Source organism: Pleurodeles waltl, chromosome 3_1 (assembly GCF_031143425.1).
Source record: "Pleurodeles waltl isolate 20211129_DDA chromosome 3_1, aPleWal1.hap1.20221129, whole genome shotgun sequence".
NCBI classification, from domain to species: Eukaryota; Metazoa; Chordata; class Amphibia; order Caudata; family Salamandridae; genus Pleurodeles; species Pleurodeles waltl.
Genome location: NC_090440.1, coordinates 1,921,798,431 through 1,921,814,310, shown reverse-complemented (window position 1 = coordinate 1,921,814,310; position 15,880 = coordinate 1,921,798,431). Strand labels below are relative to the sequence as shown.

The window sequence follows — 15,880 nt, the reverse complement described above, 5'->3', positions numbered from 1 at the left end:
ATGGTGGGCTGTGGACGGCAACCTTTCCCAAGGAAGGCCGTTTTCACCACCGCCTCCAGTGGCCACGGTTATAACGGATGCCTCCACTCTGGGGGACCTGGGGATCAAAGGTCGTTGGTCTCCAGTGGAACAGATGTTTCATATCAATCTGTTGGAATTGCGGGCGATACGTCTGTCTCTCAAGGCCTTCCTCCCTTCCTTTGCGGTCAGTCGGTCCAAGTCCTAACCGACAACTCTACCGCGATGTGGTTTATAAACAAGCACGGAGGAGTAGGGTTGTACCTTCTCTGCAGAGAGGCTCTGCGGCTCTGGTCCTGGGCTCAGTACCATCGAATTTGCTTAGTAGCAAACCATCTAGCCGGAGTTCTGAACAGGCGTGCGGACAGTCTCAGTTGTGGTTTCTCGGCCGATCACGAGTGGCGGCTCCATCCAGACCTGATCCGTTACATCTTCCAGATGTGGGGGTTTCCTCAGGTAGACCTGTTTGCCACTTGGGAGAACGCGCACTGCCTGTCGTTCTGCAGCCTCCAGTATCCGGTGCAAGGAGCATTGGGGGGCGCGTTTCAGATGTCCTGGATCGCCCAGTTGTTTTACACGTTTCTCCCCCATACCCTTGATTCCTCGGGTTCTGAGGTGGATTCGCCAAGACTGGGCCCAAGTCATCTTAATAGCTCCGGATTGGCCGAGAAGGGTGTGGTACACAGATCTTCTCCAGCTTTCACTGTGCCCTTCGCTCCATCTCCCTCACAGGGCAGACCTCCTCTCGCAGTCGCAGGGGCAGGTTCTACACCCCCACCTCCACAGCCTGCACCTTCATGCCTGGAGATTGAACGGGGCAATCTGAGTTCCTTTTCTCTCGCACCAGAAGTGGTGAACGTTATTTTATCGGCCAGGCGACACTCCACCAAGTCTATCTATGCTGGCAGATGGGCAAAATTTGTTGATTGGTGTGGAGAGAAGCAAATTGATCCCTTATGAGCCCATTTGTCGGATGTGTTATTGTTTGCATTGTCCTTGGTGCAGAAGGGTTGTGCAGTTGCGACTGTCAAGGGCTATTTATCGGCACTGTCAGCCTTTCTGTGCCTTCCTGACAGCCCTTCCATGTTTAAGTCCCCTATAGTTGTAAGGTTCCTGAAAGGACTAACTAATAGGTTTCCTCCCACTCCTTTTTTTATGCCTCAGTGGGATTTGAATTTGGTTCTCACTTTTCTGATGGGTTCACCGTTTGAACCTTTACATTCTTGCCCGTTAAGGCTTTTGGTTTTAAAGACAGTGTACCTCACAGCCATCACGTCTGCTAGGCATGTGAGTGAGCTTCAGGCTCTTAGTGTTAAACCCCCTTTCACAACTTTTCATGCAGACAAGGTGGTGCTGAGAACCAGGGTGGCTTTTCTACCAAAAATAGTAACTCCCTTTCATATGGGGCAATCCATCACACTCTGGTCCTTTTACCCTCCTCCCCATCCATCGAAAGAGGAGGAGAGACTGCATCTGCTTTACTCAAGGAGGGCTTTAAGCTTTTTATATTGGAAGGACCAGAGAATTTTGAGTGGACGATCAACTCTTCATTGGCCTTGTGGGGAAGAAGAAAGGCAAGGCTGTCCATAAGAGAAAGCTGTCCAGGTGGGTCATTCTTTGTATTAAAATATGTTATTCTTTGGCAAAGAAAGATCCTCCTGTTGGTATCAGTGCCCATTCCACCAGGGCTAAGTCTGCCACTTCAGCCTTGGCTAGGGGTGTTCCAGTGGCTGACGTTTGTAAGGCCACAACTTGGGCTTCCCTCCACACTTTTGCTAAGCGTTATTGCTTGGACGCGGAGGTTAGGAGGGATGGCCATTTTGCACGATCGGTGCTGCAGGATTTCTTGGTGTGACTTCTCAGGCACCCACCTCCGAGTGCGGTACCTCTTTGGGACTCTATTCATAAGGTGAGGAATCCACAGAAGAACAAGTTACTTATCTTTGGTAACGCTTTTTCTGGTGGATACACTAGCTACCTGTGGATTCCTCACAGTCCCACCCGCCTCCCTGCTGCTGGTCTGGTCATACCAAGTTTTCTTTGGGTGAATATGTGTGTATATATATATATATGTATATATATATATATATGTGTTTTTACTGTTTATATTTGAATAAATATTATATATTATATTTGATTGATATATTTATGTTGAGTATGTGATGTCGGTAATCACCTGTTCGCCTCAAAGACGCGTAAAAAATGGTGAAAACTGACGTCAATATTCCGATGAGGACCTCTTATTGCCACAGTGACTTCAGACGGAGTTGCATGGGAGTCAGGCAAATGTGACGTCCTCGTCGACGTAGAGACCTGGGAAGAAAACATTTTCGGCGAATGCTGGCACATTGGGAGAATTCATAAGGTGAGGAATTCATAAGGTGAGGAATCCACAGGTAGCTAGTGTATACACCAGAAAAAGCGTCACCGAAGGTAAGTAACTCGTTCTTCTCGCAGTAAAATGGGGAGTTGCCTTTCACAGAAATACAGAAAATGCAAAAGCCCATAAGTTATCTGCCCCTCAATTCATCTCAGCTCAATGCGGTGTTGTCATTGTGGCACTATTTTGGGTGAGGAAAAAACTCTTTTAGTCCATTGCATTGCAGCTCTTTCGCTCTGCCACATCATTAGTTTTCAGTGCGATGGCCATGGTAGGTTAGGGAATACTGACCGGGACCCATAGAAGTGCAACAGCACGCTTTTTCAGGGCATGCAGACAGTCTGTCCAATTAAATGTTGTACTTAAGGTAATCAATATTGCTTTTTACATTTATTTTTAATCTGTTGACCACATGAGTTAGCGCAGCAAATGTGCTGCCAAGCCAGACGTAAAAATTACTGTCTGTGTTAACGTATGACACTGAAGTGCGCCTTCAATTTGATCAATGAAAAATATTATGTATATGATTTATAAAATGCACCAAAACAAGGTGCAGAAAACGTTATGTAGATCACTACTGTAAAAAATACTAAAAACAAACAATTGTAAAAGACTTGATTTAAAAGGGACTTGACCATCCTCCATTTGTTAATATATAGTGCTCTCTGAATCATTTCTACCGCAGTACACCGAAAGTGAAACAGAACCATACATAATCTGGTTTGAAGTGAAACAGAACCATACATAATCTGGTTTGAAGTGATGTTTTTTGTTAATGCTGTCACGTGCTTGTTACTTGTGATGTTGGCTACAGACATGAGGAATGAACGTGACAGGGAAGAGAAGGGTTGGACAGGGTTCCTGAAACTGTTTTGAGGAGTAGAAAAGCACTCCGGGTGCTTTTTTTCCAATTTTCCTGAGGATAGACACTCTGATGAGAACTATTCCGCGATGCACATGAACATCTGGACTGAAGAGCTACAAGCAGTGTTCAGAGTAATGGATGAGCCAGTCTGGATTATCGTTGACTTTCAATAGGTTGCTCCTTAGCAGATTTTCAAGGCTTTCCACATGAGATACATACATTGCTTCACAATGAGTCATTGTAAACTTTGCATAGCCAGGTTTTCTTCATTTCAAGATGATTGTAAAGCAGTTGATTTCAGTTTATTCAGAGGTAGGCAATTAATTTTTCTGTAGAAAAATGGTAAATTGAGTAGGTGAGAATTGCAGTATATGCTTTAATAAAGTGGGGGTTGAAGTAATCTGCTGTGGGGGAGGCGTGTTATAAAGCATCAGGATGCTGCACTATAGGGGTGCTAAGTGCTCTTTTTAACACGACCTCATGGTTCTTTCTATTGTTTCAGGACAGAACTCCTGCAGCTGTACGAGCGATGCCTGCTCACTGACATTGAATTCTCCGACAGTCAAAACATAGATCAAATTTTATGGAAGAACGCCTTTTATCAGGTGATTGAAAAGTTTCGTCAGATCCTCAAGGACCCCGCAGCAGAGAATGGCGAAGTCATTCGAAAAAAACTCCTGCAGCTGTTGGACGAGGTATGGCACCAAATAGGAAGTTCCTCAGGAATAGTCTAAAGCGAGTAGACTGCATATGATGGGATAATGCAGTTTCAGCACTCTGAAGTCATGTTTTGCATTTAGGTCTTTGTGTATTTGCATTGATAGTAAATCTCTCTGTCTCCAGATGGTAGAAGATGGTGACAGCATGACCTCTTCTCCTGACAAGGTTTTGCTCTCTCTCCTGATCAAAGTAGTTTGAAGGTAATTCCTTCATCCCCAGAATTCTTTGGTCAGGACGACGTAACAGAATTCATGCTTCGTTCTTTAAAAAATTAAATGTGACTTATTCCTATACATCCTCAGTTCATAGGATGTGGTGAATTTTGATGTACCGTTGGTCAGCAGATATTGACATTGTGTTTTTCTTTGATCACTAATAGGTGACGGTTTTTAATGTTTTTGGAAGGAAGTGACTGATTTCCATGTTTCTTGGGTCATTTGAGGTTGTTGGTGTTCTTCTTCTGGTCTATTAGTAGGATCTGACTAAACTAGGCTTTTCTAAGGCCAGTATGAGGTTACGTTTTCCCATATTTATATGTTTTAGTGTTTTAGTACGTGAAATACTAGCCTCTGTTCTTATTTATTTTGTTGTTGCTGAAGTTCTCCCATTTTTCTGTGGCCAATTCATGTCTTGTCTTCTCTGAAGCTTTTTTGTTTTTAGTGATGGTAGAAGGGGTGGGCATTGGCCTCATCGTTTTACATGTTGAGGTGGTGGTCCTCATGTATCTGTGGTTGGATGAAGTAGTGGCTCCCTCATGTGTTTCCTGGTGCCTGCCAGCTTGGGTGTTTCATTTTCTGTTCCAGTATGTATTTTGCTTTTTGTCACTGTTCTTTCTCTAATTCCTCCTTCACCACAGGGCTCTACGTTTTTTGACAGCTTGCTTCAGAAGTTGCAGTTGACTTACCAGTTCAAGCTAGAAGAATATATGGACGGCACAGCCATTCGCAGCAAACCTTTGCGCAAAATGGTACGTGCCTCTCTTCTCTTATATTTGGGCTGGGTGGAGGCACACTTGAAACAAGTCCTGGAATCCTTGTTATGAATCGTTGGAAAAGATACTGCACTTTAGGCGTACCTCTCCTCTGTCATCTTCCCAAGCAAGCATTAACCCTGGAGGCTCTGCATTATTGGCTTGCTCAAGTTGGACTGATCACTGTCTCTGCAGAGGGGCTCTAGATGGGCTGGATCAGGTTACCACAATGGACACCAGCTTTCAAGGTGTGAATTTGGTGTTACATATTGTGAGATATAAATTAACTTGTTCGTAGCAAAGAAAGGGGAACAAACATCGACCCTGGATCTATTGTGAATTTGGGGAAAGTAGTAGCAACAGTTAGTTATCAGTCACTGTGTTAGAGTCAGTTGCACATAGGCTCTTTCCTAACCTGAGCCCTCTCACCACAGTATGTGTGTAGGCTGTGTGAGGTCTCTTTGGATATCATGCCTTTGTGTTCTTATGGAGTACATCCAGTCGTGCAGAAGAGGTCTGTAATAGACCTTGATTAATTTTTACTGCAGAGAGGTAGCACATGTGAACAGTGTTTTTTCTGTTGGCAGGTGAAGTTTGCCCTGATCAGTGCTCAGAGGTGCATGATCTGTCAGGGAGACATTTCCAGGTACCGAGAGCAAGCCAATGACACCACAAATTACGGCAAAGCACGCAGGTAGGAGACCAAGAACTCCTTTTCAATGTGTACTTGTAAGTGGGAAAATTGAACAATTGGCGGGCAGGATGGATTTGTGTGTATGTTTCTTGTGGTAGGGTGGTGGGAAAATTAAGGTTCCATGTAGATGAATGCTTTGTAATACAGATAAGTGCATTTTCCTAACTGTTAATGTAACAGTAGTGCAAAAACAGTTGTTCTAATCAGACAGTGCACTGCTGAGGCTATACACCAGCTGCCAATATTAATGGCTGTTGCTAAGTGCTTTGCCAGAAAAATCATTGTCTGGATATGTTTCTGCGTAGTGGGTAGAACTGTACAGGAAATCTTCTATGTTGAAACCACTCAGAAGTTTGGACCTTTAAAGATGGCCTGTTTGGGTTGTCCATTTAAAAAAGAAATGCAAGAAATAATAACAAAAATCCTGGATGTCAAGTTATCTTTTTTGTGCCTCTAAACCTTTCCAGATGGATATTTGTTCCTCCTTGTGCCCCATAATGTAGAAGCTCATTGGCTGACAATTTGTCTTCATGTGAGTTAAATTAAAAGGGTTTGATGTTCTGTAGTTACTTTAGCCTGACTTTTTTCTCTCCTATATCCTCTTCACTTGCTGCTGCATTCATACCTGCAACTCTGAGTGCTTATGTACATCTTCTGAGTGCCTCCTCTGAATGCTAAAGAAGCTGTGGCTGACAGCGCAGTGGCATGAGTTTTAATGTTCCTATTGTTTTTGAAGCACTGTAATCGAACCAGCCTGCATTACTCACATGTGAGAACACATCCTGGGTGTTCCAGATATTTTGGCGCTCTGAAGAATAGTTTTATTGTGAATATCTATGAGATTTAGTTTTTTTCTGAGATAAGCGGAGCAGGATTTTCAAAAAACGTTTAGTTTAGTTTAGTTTATGGGATTTATAAGGCGCATGACTACCCAAAGGCCTCCCAGCACTGAAGCAGAACAGAGCAGACTACAGGGACACCTAAGTAAGCTCTTAACAGCCAGGTTTTACAGATTCTTACAAAAGGAGAGTTTATGACTGATTTGACGGAGGCCCGGTGGGAGAGAGTTCCAAAGTTTAGCAGCTCTATAAGCCATGGATCTTCCGCCCCACCGTGCTCTCTTGACCTTAAGGATGTTCAGCAGGGAGGCTATAGCGGATCTGAGGGGCCTATAGGAGATGTAATAGGAGGGAGTAGGCCTCAAAAGAGTGGGGCCCCTGTTGTGAAGTGATGTATGCAAAAGGCAGAGGGCCTTAAATTTGATATGTTGTTACACCAGAAGCCAGTGGAGAGCGGCTTTGGAAGGTTTAGCTGATTGATGTCTTGGAATGTTCTTGAGACAACAAGCAGCGACGTTCTGCACAACCTGAAGCCTCTTCACCACGTACTGAGACGAGCTAAAGTAAAGGGCATTCCTGTAGTCTAGACCTGAAATTATGAGGGCTTGAATAATATGTTTTTGGCTAAAACAAAGGAAGAACATCGAACGCTTTCCTCAACATCCTTAGCAGTTTAAAGCAAGTGGCAGCAAGCTTTCATGCTTGATGGTCCATGGTAAGGCTGGAGTCCAGCCACACCCCCCAAACTCTCTTTTTCACTTTTCGGAGGTGGTAAAGTCTCCAGCCCTTCAGGGACCAGAGGCAGGGACATGTAATGATGGTTGCTCCCAAATAACATCACCTCTGACTTGTCTTCATTTAGTTTTAGCTTGCAGTCCACCATCCATCTGGCTACCATTTGAAGACAAGGTGTTAATTGGAGTTGACCTATGTTGGAATTTGAGATCACCTACTGGGTGTCGTCGTCATAAGAAACCAATGACAGACCATAAGGACCTACAATCTCTGCCAGAGGGTACCTATAGAGATTAAAGAGTGTGAAGTTCAAGGAAGATCTCTGGGGCACCCCACAGTTAAAACATAAACTGTTGGAAAGACAGTACCGATCAAGAACTTGGAAAGCACGGTTCTTCAAAAAAGAAGACAGACATTTTAGAGCGCAGCTATTGATACCAGCATTGGAAATTCCTTGAATCAGAATGGTATGATCCACGGTATTAAAAGCTGCACTAAGATCTAGGAGAATAATGGCAGTGGAGCTTCCTCGATCAAGGCTGCGCCTTAGCTCTTTCACCATGGCCAACAGTGCAGTTTCGGTACTGTGTTGAGGTCTAAACAGGGATGGCTCCTCCACAGTGGTGGAGGGGTGTCACACTCATGACTGAACCAGTAGATGAAAAATAAAACAATAGCTTGCTGCCTTTTTATTTTTCATCATCATTTTTCATCTGCTGGGTCAGCCAGCAGGTGCAGGGGGGGCAGGGCTGGGCTATGTGGAGGTGGGAGCAGGGGAGATTGCACATGTGTGTTTGGCCAGCCAGACACACATGCCCACTTAGGTTTCTTCAACCCGGCTGTATACACAGCCAGGCTGGAGAAAAAGCACAGACCCCAGGCTTGTGTCTGAGTGGCAGTGACTGCTGCTCAGACCAATCCTGATGCTGCTTACATGCTTTGTTTAGCATGTAAACAGCACCAGGGTTGCTGGGGAGCCTGTGCTAGAACAGCAAGGCGACGGGAGACGGGCGGTGGAGGTTAAGTGTTTTCTTTTTTCTTAAAAAATGTCCCCCCCTTGACATATGCAATGGTGGCCGGTGGATCTAAAACCCATTTGAGTAGGATGTAAGATTTTGAGGTCCTCAAGAAAGCCTGAGAGAGATTTATTAGCATGCTTTTCTACGAGCTTAGACGCAACAGGAAGCAAAGAAATCGGCCTATAGTTATTCAGAAGGGCAGGGTCAAGATGAGGCTTTTTTAAAAGAGACTTAACCACTGCATGTTTCCAATGATGGGGAATCAGGCCAGTTGTGAGTGATAAATTAAGTAGGTTAGTTAGAATTGGGGCAATGATATCTGACCCCTGGGCAACAATATAGGGAGATGAAGGGGCCAAAGGGGACCCAGATGTTATAGTATGAAGAAGACTAATCACCGATTCTATCATGAGCAGAGGAAAAACTAAGAGCGAGGCATCAGGTTGTCGAGAAGTGAACTGGCTAGCTTGATTGACTTCCTAGACAGACTTATCAGGAAAAGCCGAATAGATGTCCATCACCTTTTTTGAAAGAAGAGTGCCAAATTATTGCTGTGTTCCACAGAGGCCTCTTTAGGGTCATTAGGTGGAGCAGGCCGAACTATTTCTTTTAAAGATTTGAAAAATTGCTTTGGGGGGAATTGGTAGACTCTTATATTTTAGTTGTATACTAGGTGGTCTGAGCAGCACTTATTTCAACATGATAGTTTCTAATGGCTTTCCTATAATCGGATTTCATGATGTTATCGTAAGACTTCCTCCACCTTCTCTCCAAGCATTTGCAGTCCTTTTTTTTTAAACTCCAATAAATAAGGAGTGAACCATGGAGATTTCCTAATGAGGTGTCCCTTCGTGAAAGCCCCTACCGGCACTGCAGTATCCAATGAATTGGAGATCCATTCACTGAATCTATCTAACGATATAATTTGATCGGAGGGGTCAGGTCTGGAATTTTCCAGTACCGTGGTCCATTCTCTCAGATTAAACTTGGGCCAACAGCGGCCCAACCGCCTGGTCGAAGGGAGTAGGGATAGAGGTCGAGGAAATAGGAAGTTTCGGAATTAGAAAATGGTCGGACCAAGCAAGCGGGAGAGGACTTTGAACTGTTAATTCAGTAATATTACTAAATACAAGATCAATTGTGTGCCCCTTAGTGTGTGTGGGGCCACTGGCCAACTGTATAAAGTACAAAACAGCAAGATCAGAAAGAAGATTCTTGGCAGCAGCATTATTCACATCATCAGCATGAATATTGAAATCCCCTAGAAGAGTAAAATTAGGTTTACTAAGGACTACCCCTGAGACTAGCTTGGAAAGGGCTTGAATAGAGTGATTGTGAGTGCCAACAGGTCTATATACTGGAATTTCAGAAAGCGTAAAAGTGGGATTCAGTGCTGTAGAGCATAGCATACTTTCACATTGTGGAATGTTTAAAGGCCTGGAGGAGCATTTAATTGTATGCCTATAGATGATGGCTATCCCGCCACCTCTGGCGTCGACCCTATCTAGCCTACTTATCAAGTAGCGGGGGAGGGAGGTAATGCGGGTGCAACATCAGGAGCGGACTCCTCATGGAGGCAGGTTTCTGTTAAAAATAAGACATATGGGGCCAATTTGCTTAAAAAACATTGAATCATTGAATATCTAATTTGTGCGCAGCTAAGGACCGACAATTAACTAAGAACAACTTCCTAACCAACACCTTCCTGTTCCTCTGAATCAGGGCTGGCATCAAGCCAGGGAAACAGCTTACATCTGTTGCAAAACCAAATAGCTGAACTGGGGTAGATGGAATTGGAGGCAAGCCTCAGTTGGAAGGTACTAAGAGAGTGCAGTAGACTGGAAGTGTATGTTACCTTCCCTTGATCTTGAGTGGCAGCATTTCTGGCCCTTGGTCTAGACGGGCTTGCCTTAGGCACTCCAGCGCGTGTCTGCTGCGCATCAGCTGCATAGTTGCCCTTATTTGGAGGCAGGGAGGCTGCAGGCAGAACTAGCATGGAGCCCAAAATGGTGGCTCTAGGAGGCACAAAAAAGAAAAGGAAAAATGGCATCCGTTACGGGCAATGAACGTGCGATTCCTGCAGGATTTGCCTAGCCAATCTAAATTACTCCCCTGTCTCCACCCCCTCCATGAGCAAAGTGCTTAAGAGTAGTGTAGGATCGTCAAAAACACATGTGCACTAAACGGCTGAGGCCCATCTGATACCCCTAAACACGGATATCGGGGGTCCAATAAAAAGTAAAAACGATAGTATACAACTAGCAGCAGTAATTAAATCGACATGCCACAATAGTGGTTAAAAACGAAATTGAAATCAAATCTTAAAAGCTAGAAAGATTAAAAGGTTAAAAAAAGGTACTGACAGTCAAGTGTTTCCGCCTGGGCTAATGCCGAATGTATGTGCGTTTTGAAGTTTACATTTCTCGTTATTTAAACTTCACTTTTGGAGTTGAGGGTTTCTTTTTAGTGTTCACTGCAATAGAATGTGTACCAAGACGCTCGTGCTATCAACAGACTGTGCAGGAGAGATACACGCTTATTGTGCCTTAGACAGCACTGTTATAGAAAAGAGGCATTGCAAGGATCTCTGTCTTTCTGAAAATAAAAATAAGTATGTGGCTTCATACCTGCAGCTTGATTCACTGTTCTCAAAACGTCATGTTTTTACCAAATTATCTCTCATCAAATTGGTGTGCTTTTCTAGCGGTCACTAGTATTTTCTCATCTATTATTCTGACCCGAATGGTCACATTTGCTGTGCATAATCCTGCACCTACGTGGTAAGGAAGTTTCCATTTGTGGTTCTCAAAAGTTTAGTAACTGTTATGGTTAACCACATGCATGGATGCAGTGACACTTTGCCTATGATGTAAAGTGGCTGTATACAATGCCATACACACAGATTATTTTTACTGCCATCTAATTTGGTTATAGCCAATACAGTGGACAAATTTATATTGAATGCAGAGGTAATCTCCAGAAAGACGTTTTAGGCCACTGGCTCTTTCTGGACCGCTAGTGTGAGATTTGATTTTTGGCAAAATGTGAATTTCTTGTAGCGTATTGTGTACTGGGCTGTACAGACGATGTCTGTTAAACAAGTCCAAGGGAAAAAATACTAAACACAGATCAGCAAATGTCAAGAGCAACAAACAGCAAAAAAGATTAACGCAGACAGCTAGCAACAAACAGAGACTCATAATATAATAGAAACAAGGAATTTTAAAACCAAAGCCGATGAGCACAGCAGAGATGTGCAAAGCACTGCTTCCAATTGTTACTTGCCTTTTGAACAGGTTCCTGATTGGCTGTCCTTTTCCGCTATCTTTGATTGTTCTTAAATTCTAGAAGTACCTATTGAATGGAAAGAAAAGTAATGTAGCTCTCCTGCCACTAGAGGATCCTGTCCAAAAACGTCTTGACTGTGGCCACAGAAACAAATGAGAGTTTGGTTCTCTCCTGATCTTGTGCAACACAATCCCCTAAAAGTCCTATCCAAACCTTCCACTCTCCTCATCAAGCAAAACACCCTCGAATTCTAGGTGAGTACTGTCAATACACTGCTCTATACACAGTCTTGTATTTCCTTTAGGGTAGGGGGGAAATTGTGGGTGGCCTAACTGGCTCATGCTGTGTAAACTGTGGTCTTTTTTTGAAGTAGGTAGATGCTACTGGAGGAATATGACCGCAACCAGTGGCAATTGGGGATATGTGCTCACATTCTGCCTGCACTGAGAGCAGTGTTCTGTAGACTCTATCTTTGCTCACGGTCCCAGCACTTTGCCTTTCTGCAGGGATGAGTACTAGCCCTGCTGTGACCCAAGGCACTGCTGATGTAACAAAGAGATAGTCTTTGAGATGATGTGGCTTTAAACATATTTAAGTATAAACTTTAAAATATGCTGGGAAATGCACTGCATACAAAGAAGTAAGTGCTGTATCTGTTTGAAGAAGAATGTACCTCTTTAAGACACGCACAGACATTACAATAGTGACCCAAATTTCTCACTGCCTCTCCTAGACTGATTACTTAATCCAGAATATACAAAATAGAGTATGTAAGATGAATAGGGGATAGAGGTTCATTGTGAGGAAGAGCACTTTTTGTTTTATTGAGGCATCATGAAATGACCATGCATGCTATAATACTATGATACAGTGAGCTGCAACCAGTTACACTGTTAAACAAGCACTGCCAAAGCCTCTGGGTTTCATTCATGCGAGATCTATTGTCTTTATGTATAATTTTTTTTAACATGTGGGACAGTAGTGTCAGCTGCCGTGCAACATGGCTTAAAGTAAAAAAAAAAACAAGCATGCTATGACGCGGCCAGCGTTGACCGCATCATGGTACTTTTTCCCCCCCCTTTAAGCCATGTTCACAACAGCCTGATATGCAGCATGGAAAAAAAAGCACGGGGTGTTGGGAGTGTGGGATAGCGAAAAGTAGCTCAGCAATGAAAGCAGCAGATGAACATTCCAAAATGAAGAAGTACTTAATCCCTGCTCCAGATAAAACACACAAATACGAAAGGAGACAGGAAAACAGCAGGAAATTGCACGCAGTAACCAGTAAAAATCAAGAAATGAGAGTGACGGGTAAGCCAACAATTGTTAATTGATAGGCAGGCTGTAAGTCCCTTCTGAGATTTATTTTTAATTTTATTTTTTATTTTTTACAAGACGTTTTGCAAGCACACCGCAAACTCTGTGCAGGCAAATTCTAAAAAAGAGCAATCCTCAACAAAGACAATCCTAGAAGTACATGCCAGATAGTCAGCAAACGTGTACTTGGTTGAATGAGATATGTATTAAAAGATAATACTATAGAAATTTGACTAGCCTGCAGCATTAAAACCCATGAAGCGTCAGATAGAGAGAAAGTAGAAGCATCCCTTAGAACCTTGTGTTTGTCAAAGACTTCCAAAGAATAATTCTGCCATTGTCAAAACGAAAGTTGTTCTTTTCTCAGAAGAATCAGATACACAAGTGTAGTAATTGGTGCTTGAAGCACTTTTAGTATTACTGTGATGTCTGCTTCTGACACAGGTGGTGTGACATGCCGACCTCTCAGAAAGAATGTGTAATTTGGCTAGCTTTAGGATGAGCAAGGGGGGCAAAAGTCTTATAGTTGCCCCCCATGTAGCCACCCAGGCCTTCGGCTTTGCTGCATTTAGGCAGCTTCTTGGCTTGTCTAAATTCCTCTTTAATAATTGGTGCTACCAAGCCTGCATGTGCTTGGAGGATTTTAGTCAGATTGGATTTATTGTTGCAGTCTGCTTGGGATGCCTTCAAGTGGTTGCCCGCTGTGTAGAGGGCTGCAGAGAGTTTCTTAAATTCTCAGATTTGTCATCTTTCCTATTAAGTGTAACCCCCCAGAGCTTGTTACATCCATGTGAATTTTGCACTTTATCACATAATTGACGTCCTAAGTGAGTTCCTGCTTTGTTTCTTGCTTCATAGGAGTCTTATTTAAGGTACAGCATCTTCATTTCTTCCCTACTGAATATTATGATTTCGTATAGTCTCTAAGAGATATTTGCTCTGTACTGTCAGCAAGGGAAACTGGGGGTCAGTTCTGTAAATTCCACTCAGAGTTTTTGTGCTTTCAACTGTTGGAGCCATCTAAGAATTTGCAGCCTGAATCTTTTCTGGGTTTACATAAGGTGCATTATTCCGCCATCCGTTGGTTGTGTCTGGAATACTTCTTAGTATCTTCTCTTTTCCTTTTCTTTTTGCGTGGGCGTTTGGTGTCACGCCCGTCTCCCTGTGGCATCAGATGTGCACCCCGGAAGCCCCCATGCGTGGTCGCCATCTTGAGGTTCTTTTTCCGCCATTTGGTCTGAAAGCAACAGCCAAAGCTGCGCAGACGCTGAGGGACTTTTTTTTAAGAGAAATTGATGGATGACTTTCTGAAAACTGAAGTTAAGGATAGTCAAAGTAGAGAGAAGAAGGTGACAATCGAATAACACCAGGGAAGTAACCAAAGATCACAGCGGAAGTAAGTGAATAGCATAGGCTGTAGAATGCATCTAAGTGGAGAACAAACCATTGTGGAAAATGTAAAATACCTGCTTTAGTTTTTGCCCGGAGTGCCGTCACAAGTTTGCCCAGAAGGACAACCACAAAGTTTCCAATTTCTGCCTGCCTAGCCTACGACGCGAAAAGCTGTGAAGAATGTGTCCCATACGCTGGCTGTGGATACTTCCCTTCCCTCATTAAGGAAAAAGTGTTCCCCCATTGGGGTTATTATCTCTTGCCTTAGTACTGTGAGTCACTAGAGAGGGGTGCAGATACCACTGAGCCATATTTCATCTGCAGGAGCCGAGGTCCACAAGCAACTTGATCATGGCATGGATCAGTGGAATGAAGCATTGCTTGTTAGGATGTAGCCTGTCCTGGAGTGGCTCATGTGATTGTTTGACAAGAATGTGAATTCTCTCTTTTCCCTGTGATATTCTTGTCACATGTCCTTCATGCCCATGCAATGTAAAGCATTTCTGAGTGTCTTGGGGAAAACGTTAACTTTTCCACTTCCTGTGACTCACGTGTCAATATTCCCATGCCATATTAAATAACCCCATCCCATATGCCGTCCCCCTCATCAAAGTCTCACTACACAGCAAAACCCTATAAAGAGCTCTCTCGGCCTATGTTCGTTGAGGAGGAGGGTAGGGTGAGTACGCTCTGTCACAGGAGCTGAGACCTGCCTCTTCTCCAAACGATGCCTAAACCCGGTTGTAGGCACTTGGCATCTCACTGGGTCTTTATCTGATGCCTCCTTTGCCTGACACAATACATCCTCTATCACTATGATCCCCTGCTTTGTGTGACTGAGAACACAGGGACCAGCGAAGGGACTTTGCTACCATCAAACAAGGAGGCATGTTCTGTCAGGAAGCAGCTATCACCTCAACTTGCCACGGGTCCAATCATCTTGGAGTCACACTGCTGCAATGGGCAGGACACTAGAGCTTTAAAGAGAGTTCACTCACAACCAGGACTTTGGGATCCTCCATGGGCTAGTGACAACTGTACTTCTTATGTCCCTTCAATGGCTATGGTAGGGGGCTCTCAGCTGTGTCAGAAATAACAGCCATACCACCAAGGTAAAAAACAACAAGGTGATGGATGGAATGCTTGAATTCATCTCAGCCACTGGCAATCACTCGGACTGCATCCCAAACCATTGTTTTTTTTTGCCCACCATGTCACCTCAGTTTGAACCAGCCTGCAGTACTGACAAGTTAGAACACATCACGGGTGTTCCAGTTGTCTTGGCGCTCTGAAGAATAGTTTTATTGTGAAAATCTATAACATTTCGTTTTTCTTCCAGTCATATACAAATCATTCCTGACCCTGCTCCTCACGGAAACAGTCCAGCCCGAACTGCCAGGCCAAATCCTCCCTGAACCGAACAGAAGCAACTTAGAACTGAATTTGCCCTACGTAGAGCTCTTTTGTCAGGGATACCTTGGTTCGAGTGGTTCAGTGAGCCCGGGACCCATATCTGGCCATGCCCAGTGCACTTAGGGTGGCAAATGCAAAAACAACAAGGTGATAGATAGAATGCTTGAATTGATCTCAGCCACTTGCAATCGCTCGGGCCGCTCCCAATTCATTGTTTTTTTACCCAACAT

At 43.8% G+C, this 15,880-nt stretch overlaps 1 protein-coding gene across 2 annotated transcripts in view; it reads left to right on the top strand.

The window, feature by feature from the left end:
* The window catches only part of SMG6 (SMG6 nonsense mediated mRNA decay factor), an 890,340-nt gene that overhangs the window by 53,358 nt on the left and 821,102 nt on the right, over positions 1-15,880 (top strand). For both annotated transcript variants that reach the window (XM_069226152.1, XM_069226151.1), the window contains exons 3-5: positions 3,766-3,958; positions 4,840-4,950; positions 5,541-5,647. In XM_069226152.1, coding sequence (XP_069082253.1) covers positions 3,766-3,958; positions 4,840-4,950; positions 5,541-5,647 — 411 coding nt within the window. The remainder of the gene's footprint in view (positions 1-3,765; positions 3,959-4,839; positions 4,951-5,540; positions 5,648-15,880) is intronic.